We start from the raw sequence: 15,537 nt of genomic DNA, 5'->3' as shown, positions 1-15,537 counted from the left end.
GAGATCTAGGGCACGATCTGGTGCGTTTATTTTATCAATTCTATGGCTGATATTGTATCTAGAGGGAGATTTTTTTTTCGCAGGGTTCGAATCCTTGAGGGAGCAGAATATTTTAAATTTTGTTAATCATCAGTATATACTGCGTTGTTCATCAATATATACTGCCTTGTTCATTAGTATATATGTCTTATTCATTACCAATTTTTTAAATTTTGTTTTTCATCAGTATATACATCTTGTTCATTAGTATTATACTATGTCTTATTCATTGTCCTCATGTTACACGAAAAATAGGGTTTCTTTTTTCCCCCTCTCTTCTACTTAACTAATTTTCTTTTTCTTTGTTAGAGTTTTTTTATTTTCTTAATTTTACTTTTGATTTTTTTTACTTTATTTTTATTGTTTTCCAGGTTTATTGCCTTTTTTATTTATGCAAAGCCTTTTGTGCTTGACCTTTTTGAAAGTATAATTATGTAATTTTAATTACGAAAGTATTTACATTATTTTTAATAGTACATTTTTAAATAAAAAATAAGTTACATATATTATAAAATTTTAATTATTTAAAATAAAAATATTATAAATAGATATAATATTCTCTTCGTCCTGCAAAGTTTGAGCACTATTCATTTTTGGATTGTCCTGCGAAGTTTGAGCATTTTTCTTATATGACAAGTTTTTTTCTTTCATTAACTTTTTTCACTTTTTCACTTTTTCACCTACCATGCACACTTAATACACAAAATAATAATTTCTTAAAACCCGTGCTAAAAAGAAATTGCTCAAGTTTTACGGGACGGAGGAAGTACATAAAAAATTAGTAAATATATAAATAATTTTTTATAGTACATAAAATAACATGTACTCCCTTCGTCCTCCAAATACCTTTTTAGGATGAAGGGGCATGGCTTTTAAAATGAAGTTGTTGAGTGTATTAGGAGTTGTGAAAATGTATTGTAATTAGTATTAACAATGATGAAAATATAAAAAATAAGGATAAATGATGTATTATTAATAGGGTTAATGGCCTGTAAAACCACGAACTTTGAGCAAATTCTGGTTTTAACCTCTAACAAAAGATTCTGCCTGTAAAACCACAAACTTTGAAATCTTTCTGATTTTGACTACGGGATAAATTTCCAGCCGCTTATGTGACATTTTAATTTATTTTCTTTAGTTAAATGACGTCGTTTTTCTTTTTTAAAAGAACGACGTCATTTTTGTGTCATCGTCGATTAAGACATGCTGGATTTCAAGCTGCCAACTCAACCTGTTTTTGGTCGGAAATTTATCCCGTAGTCAAAATCAGAAAGATTTCAAAGTTTGTGGTTTTACAAGCAGAATCTTTTGTTAGAGGTTAAAACCAGAATTCGTTCAAAGTTCGTGGTTTTACAGGCCATTAACCCTTATTAATAATAGGGTATAGTCCAAAAATTGAAAGGAAAGATTTTTGGAGTATGAGCTAGAAAAAAAAGTTATAAAATTATTCGGGGACCAAGGGAGTATAATAATATAGCTCTTGAATGCATATACAAAACTTTTAAGATACAATCATTTCTTTGAAGGAGGTGTGGAGGCGTGCTTAAAAACATTCATATATAATAACAAAAAAAAATCGAAACATATTATTAGTATTTTTTTAATTACATATTATTAGTATTAACAATAAGCATATTTTTTTTTGAGGCGATAAGCATTTCTTTAAGAAGACTTTAGTATAAATTTTATGATAATAGTATTTTTTTTTTAATTTTAATATATTTGACTAATAAATTCTTTTATAAATATATTAGTATTAGTTTAGTATGAAAAATGTCATTTTGAAATATGATATTAAATAAATGGTGAAATAAATTTGTTTAGGCACATATCAGAGGATCTTTTCTTATTCATATAATAAATTTAAATTATGCTTTTGTTGTAATTAATTTAGAATAAATGATACTCTTCCTCCATCCACGGAACAGAGTCCTATTTACTCTTTTTCTTTGTCCGCAAAAAAGTATTCCATTTAATTTTTGAACCATGAAATGCTATCTTTTCTTTTATATTTAACTATAAATTGTATTTTTATTCTTTTTTTTTAACTAATAATGTACTTTTATTCTATTTTTTTTACTAACACTATTCCTACAAATTATACCTTTATTCTAATTACAATAATTTTAACAACTTTATTAAACTCGTATCTACCCTTAAACGACACTCTATTTTGTGAACAGAGGGAATACTAGTATTTTATTTGTCATGTATTAAATGTCGAATTTGATATGTATAAATATGACTAAATTTAGTAAATTTGATTCAATTTTCCATAATCCATTTTGATCAGAGATTGCACAATTAATCTCTATCTCATGTTATTCTTTTATGTTATTATCAGTTTTCATAATCAATTGTATATTGCCATATCAAATTAAAGTACGGGGTCGTAAATGACTAAATTTTTTGATTCTTGATGATTATAGAAATGATAGGATTACACTACGTACAAATGTTGTATATAAAAAAATATTTGAAAAAATATATTTCATCCGTCCTATAAAAACATGTATAGTCTCCGCCCTCCAAAATTATACATGGTTGACTCCGACACAGGTTTTAATAAAAAGTTGTTTATAGTAATGATAGTGGAGAAAGAGTCTCACATTGAGGGTATTGTTAAGTAGATTATGAGTAAATAGTGTAAGTTAAAAGGGTAAAATTGTAAGAAATTATATGTTGGGTAGTGTCCAAAAATAGTGTATGCATAATTTTGGGGATGTACCAAAAAAGAAAGGTATGCATAATTTTGGGAGACGAAAGGGAGTAATAATTATCCCACTAAACATCACAATCAATGTGAGACCTTTTCCCCACTCACATTATACTTTAGAGGATATCTTAAAACTCGTATCGTCCTATACTATGCATAATTTTATGGAACGAAGGGAGTAATATTATTCACTTGTTTTTTTGAATTTGTTGTTAACTTCAGTTACTTATAGTTATGTTTAGTATTTATATTTTACGAAAGATGTCAATTAGTTTTTATGATTATCGTGCGTCGCACGGGTGAGTGTATTAGTTATAGTTATAGAGAACATATATTTATGGATTTAATTAGAATATTAATTAGACGGGGTTATGCAAAAATTACATTTCATTGCTATATTTATGTAATAACTAATTAATAACCGCAAATACTAATGTATGTGTACATATATAAATATATTTTTGTCATTTCAAAATAAATTATATTTATTCTAATTCTCATAATTTTGTCCATCTCTCTGTTGTTTTCCTACGTACAATTCTTACAGACAAATATATGCATACTGTAAGTATTCATTGGATAAGAAACAAAATCGATTTTTAGTATGAAAATTTTGTTAAGATTCACTAATAAAATGAGAGTCTTGTTTGAAATCGCATGTCGAGATTTCCTATTATATCACTGAACACAACATAATTGATTTACAAATATATATATATATATATATATATATATATGATATGGAGTACTACCTATTTATAAATTTTAACCCCTAAAGGTCTCTTACGAATTTTTATGATTGTTTACTCTCCTCCAATACTTGGATTGAGAAAGTTCCTTACTAGCCGGCCCAAAGTTTTCTTAAAAATTAAAAATATTTCACCTAGCTGTGAAATTAAAATAATGAGGTAGCTAACTAAATCCCTAGCTAGACACCTCATTTTGTATTAAGACTTAATAATTTTTTTAAACCTGAATGTGAGCAGCCTTGAGTCATGTCAGTCTAAGTCATAATTCATGTGTATAAATAGAGTATGCATCTTCCCATGCCTATTTGCCTCCATATATACTCTTTCCAAACTCATAAATCACACACACTAAAAAAACATGGCTGTTGGTACAACTAGACAATGCATTGGCCGTTTCATGGACATTGAGCCCATGAAATTTTCTTTCTCATCCCCAACTGCAATTGCAAGACAATCAGTCCATCTCCCCAATCATGTAAGAACGTGACTTTTTTTTTTTCTCCTAATTTGTCTTCTTTTCAACTTTACAAATAGAAAGGTACAAGCCATTAAAGCGGCCATCTAGTGCTGACCACATAATATGGCTACACATCTCATTTTTTTTCTGATAGAAATATCAAGAACTCAGCTCCTTGTCCATGAATGGCTGCGGCGGCGATCCTCGAGCCCCTCTCGGCGTCGTCGAGACCCGGACGCTCGCCGCCGTGCCCACTCTGGCCGTGGCCGCCGACCGCCTCAACTCCGTCGTTTACGACCTCAAGACCTGCTCTCCGACGTCGGATTCCGGGATTATTCGGATTGAGGTAAGTCAAATATATAATCCTAAAATTCATTTTTTTTTTTTTAATTCTTTTTCAAATTGTGGGATTGGATTTTGGTGTTACCATGACTAGGGGGCATGCAAAAATGAGTGAAGAATTATAAAAATTTGTGGGTATTTGCCACGTGGTTGGTTGTGAGAGGATAGTTGATTCTATCAATCTTGATCCTTATCCTACATTTGCGATCACATTTGGGATTGAGATTTTAGAATTTGCATGTTCAACAAAGATGTGAAGAAAAGGGTCAATCAAATTTTGAAATAAAGATAAAAGAAAAACTGCAGTATGATATTAATTTGGTCAAATGTATTTTTTTCTTAATTGTTGAGTGGCAATTTAAGTGGAAGACGATCATAAACTCAACAGAGAAGAATGTAAACTTTGAGCCATGCAAAGGTACATGTATACGTATATACGTCAAATTAATGACTTTATTTTGAGTTTTTTTTTTATTGTTTTGGAGGAAATAATTTTAAGTACAAATTAAGGTATTTATACCGACTGAATAACTACCTTCTAGGTAATTTCTAACTACATTTTTTAGTTACTTTAAAAGAATTAAAGTTCATATAATATGCTAGTTGTCTAGCTAGCTAGCTAGGATGTTTGAAATTTAATTGAAATGAATGTTGTCTCTTTTCAAGAACTTGAATTTATTTGAATGAATATCCGGTTGAAATCTCTTTGTTTGCATCAGTGGCGGAGCCAGGATTTTTTTTGGGGGGGGGGGGCTGAACTGTTACGGGGGTTCGGGGGCGGTAGCCCCCGTTTTTTTTTTTTTTGGGGCATTCAATACATTTTAGACATTTTTTACTAAATTACAAATATAATAATAATAATAACAACATTTTCATAGATAATATAGTTCAAAACATTTACTAAAATTTTTTTTGGGGGCATTCAATACATTTTAGACATTTTTTACTAAATTACAAATATAATAATAATAATAATAACAACATTTTCATAGATAATATAGTTCAAAACATTTACTAAAATTTTTTTTGGGGGCATTCAATACATTTTAGACATTTTTTTACTAAAATACAAATATAATAATAATAATAATAACAACATTTTCATAGATAATATAGTTCAAAACATTTACTAAAATTTTTTTTTGGGGCATTCAATACATTTTAGACATTTTTTTACTAAAATACAAATATAATAATAATAATAACAACATTTTCATAGATAATATAGTTCAAAACATTTACTAAAATTTTTTTTGGGGGCATTCAATACATTTTAGACATTTTTTACTAAAATACAAATATAATAATAATAATAATAATAATAATAATAATAATAATAATAATAACAACAACATTTTCATAGATAATATAGTTCAAAACATTTACTAAAATGTTTTTTGGGGGCATTCAATACATTTAGGCATTTTTTACTAAAATACAAATATAATAATAATAATAATAACATTTTCATAGATAATATAGTTCAACATTTACTAAATTTTTTTTGGGGCATTCAATACATTTTAGACATTTTTTTTACTAAAATACAAATATAATAACAATAATAACAACATTTTTAGACATATAATAAATAAAAAAAAAAAAAAATTCAAAATTTGGGGGGGGGGGCTCTAGCCCCCCTGGCTCCGCCCCTGGTTTGCATGTATTGCTCCTTCAGTATTGTACGTATATGTTTGGTAGGCCTTATAAAATTTAAATAATCTAAAGTTATTTATGCATTTAGTGTCTTAAATTATCAATTAAGAGGATCTAGGATAAAACAAAGATTCTCTCTCTCTCTCTCTCTCTCTCTCTTTTTTTTTTTTTTTTTTACTATTTCTCTTTCAAAAATAATTTCGCATCGTCCTTGAGAAAATCAATTTTAATGATACAATAACAACTCCTATTATTTACCTTACTTTAATTAATTAATTCATTTCCAAACATGAATACCAAACATGTGTTATTGCCATAATATTAGAAGTATATCAAATATGTTTATATATGTATGTGTGTGTATATATATAGAGAGATTATAGAGTGTGGTTCCATCGAGATTTATATTTTTTGTGAGAAATGAAAATAACGAATAAATATTTTATTAATAAATCAATTAACCCACGAATAACCGTATCCAATTAATATGGTGAAAATCTCGTCTCCTTCAGGATTCGACCTCAAACGAAAATAGATATTCGTAAAAATTATTAACTTATTCATATGTTTTCACTCGCATTCTCAATTCTCAATACATTTAGCATTCTCAATGGAACTTCTCTCTCTCTCTCTCTCTCTATATATATATATATATATATATATATATATATATGAAGAGGTTCAAATAAGAACCAGTAAATAAAATAAGAACGGAGAATCATTTTAAGCTATTCGATCATCAAGATCTATGATGGATGCATCATCTTGATGGATGAATGCAGAACCTGGGTTCGAATCCTGAAGAGAGCAAGAATTTAATTATTTTCGAATGCAGTAAATTTAATAACAGATGCATTAATTTGTATAACAGATGCAGTAATTTTAATAGTTCTTATGTTCTCATAAAAATTGTGGTTCTCACTAGAACCGCACTATATATATATATATATATATATAGGGAGGGGCTGGGGTAAAAACAACTCTTAAAATAAAAAATACGAACCAGTTAAAATGTATGAATTCTATGTAGAACATATATGAATTCGTTGTGTAAATGTCTGAATTTTGAAAATTAAGTTTTTTGTTATCTAACCCTTCCATATATATATATATATATATATATATATATATATATATATATATAGAGAGAGAGAGAGAGAGAGAGAGAGAGAGGTTCCATGGAGAATGCTAGATATTTAGGGAATGGAGAATGCGTGAGAAAACAACGAACTAGTCAATAATTTCTATGAATAAATCAAGGTATCGTATGAACAAGCATTTTGGTCTAGGTTCGAATCCTGGAAGAGGGAGATTTTCACCATATTTACTAGATACGTTTGTTCATGAGTTATGTTGGTTTGTTTGTAGAATTTATTGATTTATTGGTTATTTTTCATTTTCTTGAAAAATATAATTCTCCACGAAACCCAACCATACACACACACACACACACACACACATATAGTTTGTGAGAAATGAGAATAACGAATAAGTCATAATATATGGTTGAATAAGCTGCTTTTGTAATGTATGAATAATCGTAATTCAGTTATTGGTGAAAAATTTGCTCCCGCTAAATTTCGAACTCAAATTTGAATAATTATTCGTGCATTACAAGTAATTTATTCATATCAATTCTCATTCTCAAGAAAGATGGCATTTCTCACTAAATACTTTCTCTGTATATATATTATGCAAAAATATAGAGTTCCCATTTTGGTAAGTAACCTTCCACACATATTGGAAGACATACTATATTTGATTGCATTGTGTGTATTGATTTATCAGTAAAATAATTAATGTATAAGGTTAAATGTATTGGATTATTGTATATTACAACGATGAATTAATCAAATCACAATCATGCTACACATTATACAAATAAATGATCAAACAAGTACAAGTAAATAAACCAAATAAAATACAACCCACACGCATTTTTCGTGGAACTTGAACCACAAATCTCTTGAAGGAGAGAGTCTTTTGATGCCTCAATTTTGTCACTTAGACTAAGCATCTTCGACTGATCTTTTACAATATTGATTACTAAAAGATTAATTATTTATACTTTACCAAATACTGTAGCCTTTTTTTAGGTAATCCATCAAACAGTGTAAGAGGTCCTATAAACTCAGCTTATAGATAGATCACTGCCTAAAAAAAAGACAAAATTAACTTATAGTCTATTGCCCCTATAATATATGAGTAAACCTTCTTAGTAGGCTTAGTTTAAATAACAAAATTGATGCACTTTCCCAATAAAGAGGTCATTTGTCAATTCTCATCTACGTTTCTTAAGAAAATATTATTGATTCTATTTTCATCTATATACTATAAAACAAAAAATCCTTTTCGATTCCGTGCACAAGATATCATGATTTGTACTCCCTCCGTCCCACTGTATGTGAGACCTTTTTTTTGGACACAGAAATTAAGAAAAGTGTATTTTGTTTGTAGGTGAAAAAGTGAAAATATGTTTAAAGGGTAAAATCTTTACCAAAAAAGAAAAGAGTCTCAGATACAGTGAGACGGAGGAAATATATAAAGTTGACTATTTTATTTTAAAAGAAATTGAATTATTTATCTTAGGTGGTTCATATAGCCGTATAAACTTTATGTGACCCACCTAGCAACCCAACTAGATGTACGTTTATTGATAGTAGTTATGTTTTGAATTGAATAAATCTTGAAAGCATCATTTTGCTTTGATCAACATGGACTTTTTCTAAATATTGGGCTATAGGTAGATTATAAGTCAAATTCCGGTTTGTTTTACATAATTAGAGGCTTGTCTTCTGTCGACTTGTTTTGGTTTGTTATTTTTTGTCGTTTGTGTTGTTAGTAAATCGAAAATATTTAGGGGCGATGGTTCGGCTGGAGTTCATGAAATATTCTCAACAACTCAGCTTACTAATCGTTCTTTTTTAGACGGATATTCTTTTTCCTCATCAAGGCTTTTCCCTTGCGAGTTTTCCTTGATGAGGTTTTAACGAGGCTCGACCCTTAATCTGCTTTGTTGTGCTTTCAATGGTTTTTCTGGTTTTCTTTTTTAATAAAATTTCTTTTAATAAAAAAATAAGTCAAATTTCGGTTTGTTGAATTTGAGTTCAAAGTGTATTAATTGGGCATGTTCGATTAAAGGGTAAAATTTTATTACAAAAATAATCTAAAAAATTTAACCAAAAATTATACTTAGAAGTATACTCACTTCGTCCACGAAACATCTTTCTACTTTTTTTTTTTATAGTTTCTCCACAAAATATATTCCTAATCTATTTTTAAAACCACTAAATATCACAGTATCATCTTTATGATTCTCACATATTTAGACACATGGACCCACTATTTTTGAAAATAACTTTATAACTATATCATTTTTTTATTTATTTATGAGACTTCTTATCTACTCACCAAATACACAACTTATTTTATTTTTTTTAAAACTAGTGTCCGCTTCTTTAGAAAGATGTTTCGTATACGGAGGAAATAGTATATTAATATTCAAAATTAGCTGCATGATACTTCTCTTAATTTGAAAAGGGATTATGACAAAAAAATACACGAACTTTGGAAAAAGTTGTAATTTTCACCTGAATTTTTAATTAAGATAAAAAATACAAGAATTTATATTTTTGTTGCAATTTTCACTTGAGTTTGACTTTCGACAAAATTAGAGCTTAGTTGACAGTCGAAAGTTCACCTGATATTGGTCTAACTTTTGATGATGAGGACTATTTAGAAGGTCGAAGGCCTAAAAAGACAAAAAATAATATATTTGACTTAATTTCGACTGTCAACTAAGCTTTAACTTCGTGAAAAGTCAAAATTAGGTTAAAATTACAACAAAAATATAAATTCATGTATTTTTTTTGACTTAATTGAAAATTCAGGTGAAAATAATGGAAAATATATATTTTCATCATTTTTTCACATATTTTGTACAATATATAATTTTTCTTGAACATAATAATATTTTTTTTAATGTGAGCTCATTTTTCCTTTTTTTTTTTTACTCTGATTCTTGAAAATATTATTATGAAATATTGTTATGATAACATTTTTTTTTCCTTTATAAAATATAGAATAAAAAAAGTGAAAATATGATAAATTTGTCTACTTTATGTAATTATCTATGGCCAAGCCCTAGTCTAGCGACAAGGATTTTTTGGGTTATTCTTTAGCCTTCATTTCCAATTTTTATTAATTACTTTTGTATGAAAAAGAAAAAAAAATGTTAGATGATCTTTATGTATAATATAATAGAAAATAAAATTGTCATGAATTTGATATACTGGAATTTCATATATATATATATATATATATAACATTATTATATGGTCGAATTTCATTAAAATCTTTTAGGTTATTTTTAGAAATTAGAAGTTATATTCTCAAAATAATCTAAAAGATTTATTATAATAAAATATTTGTGAAAATGAACACGTTTAGTATTATATTTAAAAAAGGATTAATTGCATATAAATTACCGCACATAAACTTTAAAATCTTTATTAAAATTACTCATCTATTTATTTTCTTCTCATTTTACAAATATGTCCATTTTCCAATCAAACTTTGGGCCTGAAATGATGTTGTTTTCATCCAATTATACATTAAAACGCCAGTTCTATTTTTTTTTTTTTTTTCACACGATCATATTTATATCACGCAAACATATTCATGTCAAACGAGTATATTTGTGTCATGTCACCACAATGAAAAATAGGCAAATATGCAAAAATGAGAAAAAAATAATAATTAAATAATTTTAATAAAGATTTTTAAAGTTCGCATACAAAATGAAAATTTGTTAAAAGTTCAATAATTTAAATGTAATTAATCCTTTAAAAAAAAAGCATGAAAGAATTAATGAAAATGATGATTATGGGTATGCAAAGGTGCCGATCCAGCAGCAGATAGAGGCTCTTGAATGGCTGCATTGCCAAACCCACACTCTTCTTCCTCGCTGTTACTTTTCCGGCAGAGATTCCGGCGACATTCCGCTCATTGACCACGGCGACGGAAACGGCAATGATTCTCAGCAGAAGCTGGTCAGTGTCGCCGGCCTGGGGTCTGCGGTCTCCTTCCGCCATCTCCGCCCCTTCTCCTTGGACGATTGGCATTCAATCAAAAGGTATTTGTAGAAATCTCCCAACTGTTTCCTCCGAGTTTGAAAAGTTAATGACGATTTAATGAAATTCCGATTTTGTTATGGAGTGCTTGATGTAGCAGCTGTGTTTTGTCTGAAAATCAATAAATTTTTGGTAATTGCTAACAATTGATGATCTTATTGATCAAATGCTAATCTCGATTAGTGAGTTATTGTGTACTCGAGTCTTATTCATTCGAAGTTACTGGCGAGCTTGACAGTTAATAAGTAAGTAACTGTAGGCTGCATTTGGGGATTTGAAATCTTTAGGTAATTTTGAAGAAGCCGGCTCCAAACAAAATATTTGAGTGGCGATAAAATCTTCCATTAGTCTAGGACTCTAGGAATTGGTAATGTGCATATTTATATAGAAGTGGAAATCATTTTTTGCATTGCATTACGATGATATCATAGGCCTTCCAGATCCTGATCGTGCTTTTATCTCAACCTAGGTTCTTGTCGAAAAAGTGTCCGCTCATTCGTGCTTATGGCGCAATCCGATTTGATGCAAGGTCTAATATAGCTCCTGAGTGGGAGGGTTTCGGTTCTTTCTATTTTATGGTCCCTCAGGTGAAGAACTTTCTTGATCTTTTTTTGAATTGCAAGGAAATTTCTAGTATGCACATTTGCATACCAAAAGCGACCTTTGTTTTTTTGAACAAATAACATACTGTTGGACACTAATTGCAGGTTGAGTTTAATGAGTTTGAAGGAAGTTCAATGATCGCGGCAACTATTGCATGGGACAATCGCCTGTCACGGACCTATGAAGAAGCTATTGCTGCACTTGAGGCTACCATGTGGCAGGTGCAGGTCTGACTTAGATTTCATCCTTTTGTTCATCAGAACCTTGGTCCTTATTGTTAAATTTTTGCTACAGGTCTCATCACTTGTCCAGAGATTAAATGGAACCACTCATCGTCCTGTTGTGCTCCACCAGGCTCATGTTCCCAATAAAGCTTCATGGGATTCAGCTGTTAAGCAAGCTCTGGACATGATAACTAGGAAAAACTCATCGCTTGTTAAGGTTGCACATTAGTGACATGCTAGCCGATTTTCCTGAAGTCCTTAATATTCCATTTATGATTACTAGATCAACTAGATATCAAGTGAAAGGATGGATGCATCATACCTCAATATAATACTAGTATTTGATTTTATGAAGAGTTCTTGTTCCTTTTGTTTGGCGTTTTCTTCAACAGCCATTTCTATGTTCTACTCAACTCTGAATGCATCTACTTGGTCTCTAAAATACAGGTTGTCCTTGCACGTAGTAGCAGAGTACTGACCACAGTAGAGATTGATCCTTTGGAGTGGCTGACAAGCTTACAGGTTTCTTTTTTTTTTTTTTCTTCTCTCTTTAATAGTTGGGGAGATTCACATTTTTTTTTCTTCTAGATATTGATTTGTGAGGAAGATGTATAAAGCCTGATGTGATTTACCATGATGCTTGATTCTTTATAGGTAGAAGGGGTCAATGCCTATCAGTTCTGTCTTCAGCCTCCTGAATCACCAGCATTCATTGGAAACACTGTGAGTTATTCTAGCCTTATTTATTGATAAATCAATTTCGTTTCGGCTGACCTGTCTGACGATGTTAGTGGTTAGTTTGACTGGAAAATGTAAAATGAAATTCTAGCTTACCATGGTTTCTGTTTATGAAACTTGTTAATAGCCGGAGCGACTATTCTATCGAAACCGGCTTAGTATCTGCAGTGAGGCTTTAGCTGGAACACGAGCTAGAGGTGGAACCGAGTCTCTAGATTTACAGATAGGACAAGATTTACTTTCCAGGTCATTCTCCATTCTAGCCTCAGATTAATCAGAACTTCTCATGTTAAGTTGAAGATTTGAGCTTCTTAACCTTGCACTGGCACCAGAATTGATGGTTTATCCCATTCTGAATTTATTTTCAGTGCCAAAGACCACCATGAGTTCTCTGTAGTAAGAGAAAGTATAAGAAGAAAGCTAGAGGCAAGTAAAGCTATATATTTTTCTGATATTTATTAGCATTATACATTACAGTGCAGCAGTAAAGCAATTTCATTAAGCATTTTCGGATCATTCTTTTCAGAGTGAAACCATTGTTTGCCTTTCTCAATTTTGTATTTCAGGATGTTTGTTCCAGCACAGTTGTTAAGCCTAGCAAGGTTCTACGTAAACTTCCACGCGTACAACATCTTTATGCTAAACTGACTGGCACACTGCAGAAAGAAGATGATGAGGTGTAATATACTAAATCTCTCTGCCTCGTGTTTCAATTCTTACATCCTTGACAAGAAATTCAAAAGATAATGAATCTTACTCCATGAATACATAAGGTCACAAGTGCATGAAAAAATATTTAACAAAATCTAACAGATTTTGTTTAAAAATATTTCATAGCATGCTTCTTAAGTTCATGGGATTAATTTCAATCATTGATGAGATAGTTTACCTGCTTTTCAGTTTAAGATTTTGTCTTCCCTGCATCCAACTCCTGCTGTCTGTGGGCTTCCTATGGAGGAGGCGCGGATGTTTATATCAAAAACTGGTAAGCATATTCCATTTAATTCCGTAGTTTAGCAATTTTTTACTTCCTTTCCTTTGCTGTCTTCCTTTTCGTTTCCTTCAGAGTGTTCGACGTTCATTTGCCATTGTGTCCTTGTAAGAATTTAAGTTGATATTAATTGCTATGTTGTGCAGAAATGTTTGATCGAGGAATGTATGCTGGCCCGGTTGGGTGGTTTAGTGGTGCAGAGAGTGAGTTTGCTGTGGGAATAAGGTCGGCGTTGGTCGGAAAGGTTAGCCAACTGACATCTCTTTTTGACTATGAGGTGCTTTCAATAATCTGAAATGGCCATCAAATAGGACTAAATCATAGTCAAGATTAGTTTCTTTTCGGGGTTTTCACCAAAGTGGTGCACAACTATCTTGTTAGTTCAAAGTATTCTAGGTAACTAAATGACGAGTTTGTTAATTTTAATAAGGGTTCTGGTGCGCATACTCTATGCTGGAACCGGGATAGTAGAAGGAAGCAATTCTTCCCTAGAATGGCAAGAACTGGAGCTGAAGACTTCACAGGTTTGTACCTCAGACTGCATGTGATGTATCCTCCTTAGCCACATTTGCAATTATTTGAAGGAGTGTTTATTTACCTTGTTGTTTACTATACTGTAGTTCACCAAATTGATGAAACTCGAGGCACCTCTTGTGTCGATGAGGGAGAAAGTTGAACTCTAACTTAAAAAGGTCAGTCGTTCTGAACAACTCATCCACACTCCTATAGCTTAGAGCGGTTATCGTTCAGTCTCCTGAGTCGTATATCTTTTCGGGTCATCAGTTTCATCTGTTCGCCTTGGTTCTGAATGAATGGCTTTTCGTTCTCCACGACATTTTTGGTGACAGAAAGCAAAAGAAAAAAGATATGAGGGAGGACCATATTGGTCCCTTTAATGGTAAATAGGTTGTCAAATATATGTCTTCCATTTTTTTCTGTATATAGCTGGTTGACCATCAGCCATTATTTGATCAAACTGTATATAGCGTATAGAGAGAGAGAGAGAGAAAGAGAGAGAGAGAGAGACAGACAGACATGATTTCTTGAGATTGAATGTATTGTACATAAATATCATCCAATTCCTCTAAATGATGTAGCAGTAACAGAATACCATTGTAAATTACAGTAAGCAATGCTTTTCCTGTTTCTGTGTTTTACTTGAAACTGGTTGAGAAATAATCTCAAAAAATCGTAATAGTGTATATATTTTTTTGCTGACATACCTTTTTTGTTTCTCTGATTGCAATGAAAAGGGTCAATCTCGATTTTGGTGTGATAATAAATATGAGGGGACTTCTGCAAATCTGTGGTTAGGATCTTGAGATTGTTTGATAAATGCCAAAACTACTTGGCATCTTCACCTCTTCTTCTATCTGCCATCTTCGTGCTTGGGTCAGTTCGTCGTCGACGCCTTCTCCGCTGCATACACCAACCTAAAATACCGGGGAAAATAATAAGCATATACCATGTACCTTTTCACTTTCTCTCTTTTTATATATAAGAATAAGATCATGTAAATCGAGCATAAAAGAGAAGTTCCCCAATATCAATATACATAAATTTATGTTTGCGTTTATACAAAAATACACCTTCACTGTCTGCCTATTTTTTTTTTGATAAATTACACAAATAATAATAATAATAATAAAAAAAATTAAGACCGCACGACAGTGGACTTGAACTCAGGACCTCAGGCCTTGGGCAATCACCTACCGCTAGATTAGCACATGCACACAGTGCTTGCCTACTTTTACTACTGTGCTAGTTCGTTTATCTTCTACTGAAATCAAATTTCAGATTTAAATGCAATTTTCGGAATTCAAATAAAAATGCACAAAATGGTGGTTTCGTTATTCAGCTCCTTTTCCATTTTAATAATTCCTGACCTAT

At 30.8% G+C, this 15,537-nt stretch overlaps 1 protein-coding gene and 2 long non-coding RNA genes across 3 annotated transcripts; 1 reads left to right on the top strand and 2 right to left on the bottom strand.

The window, feature by feature from the left end:
* The first annotated feature begins 3,816 nt into the window (after nucleotides 1-3,816).
* Nucleotides 3,817-15,231, top strand: LOC131021283 (isochorismate synthase, chloroplastic-like). Its single transcript, XM_057950408.1, is given in 18 exon segments — nucleotides 3,817-3,979; nucleotides 4,116-4,307; nucleotides 10,858-11,093; nucleotides 11,561-11,678; nucleotides 11,799-11,915; nucleotides 11,989-12,135; nucleotides 12,366-12,440; nucleotides 12,573-12,641; nucleotides 12,784-12,902; nucleotides 13,025-13,082; nucleotides 13,223-13,333; nucleotides 13,557-13,641; nucleotides 13,794-13,891; nucleotides 14,078-14,089; nucleotides 14,091-14,171; nucleotides 14,268-14,339; nucleotides 14,431-14,772; nucleotides 14,901-15,231. Coding segments are annotated over 16 exon segments (1,698 nt in total). The 5' UTR covers nucleotides 3,817-3,862; the 3' UTR covers nucleotides 14,331-14,339; nucleotides 14,431-14,772; nucleotides 14,901-15,231.
* LOC131021287 (uncharacterized) lies at nucleotides 12,915-14,383 on the bottom strand. Its single transcript, XR_009100913.1, has 3 exons — nucleotides 14,246-14,383; nucleotides 13,546-13,751; nucleotides 12,915-13,047 (listed from the first exon to the last, which is right to left on the bottom strand). It is a non-coding gene; the product is annotated as an uncharacterized LOC131021287 (long non-coding RNA).
* Nucleotides 14,668-15,487, bottom strand: LOC131021288 (uncharacterized). Its single transcript, XR_009100914.1, has 2 exons — nucleotides 15,361-15,487; nucleotides 14,668-15,080 (listed from the first exon to the last, which is right to left on the bottom strand). It is a non-coding gene; the product is annotated as an uncharacterized LOC131021288 (long non-coding RNA).
* Nucleotides 15,488-15,537: the final 50 nt, after the last annotated feature.

The sequence above is a fragment of the Salvia miltiorrhiza genome, chromosome 4, assembly GCF_028751815.1.
Source record: "Salvia miltiorrhiza cultivar Shanhuang (shh) chromosome 4, IMPLAD_Smil_shh, whole genome shotgun sequence".
Taxonomy (NCBI): domain Eukaryota; kingdom Viridiplantae; phylum Streptophyta; class Magnoliopsida; order Lamiales; family Lamiaceae; genus Salvia; species Salvia miltiorrhiza.
This window is presented reverse-complemented; position numbering and strand designations above follow the sequence as displayed.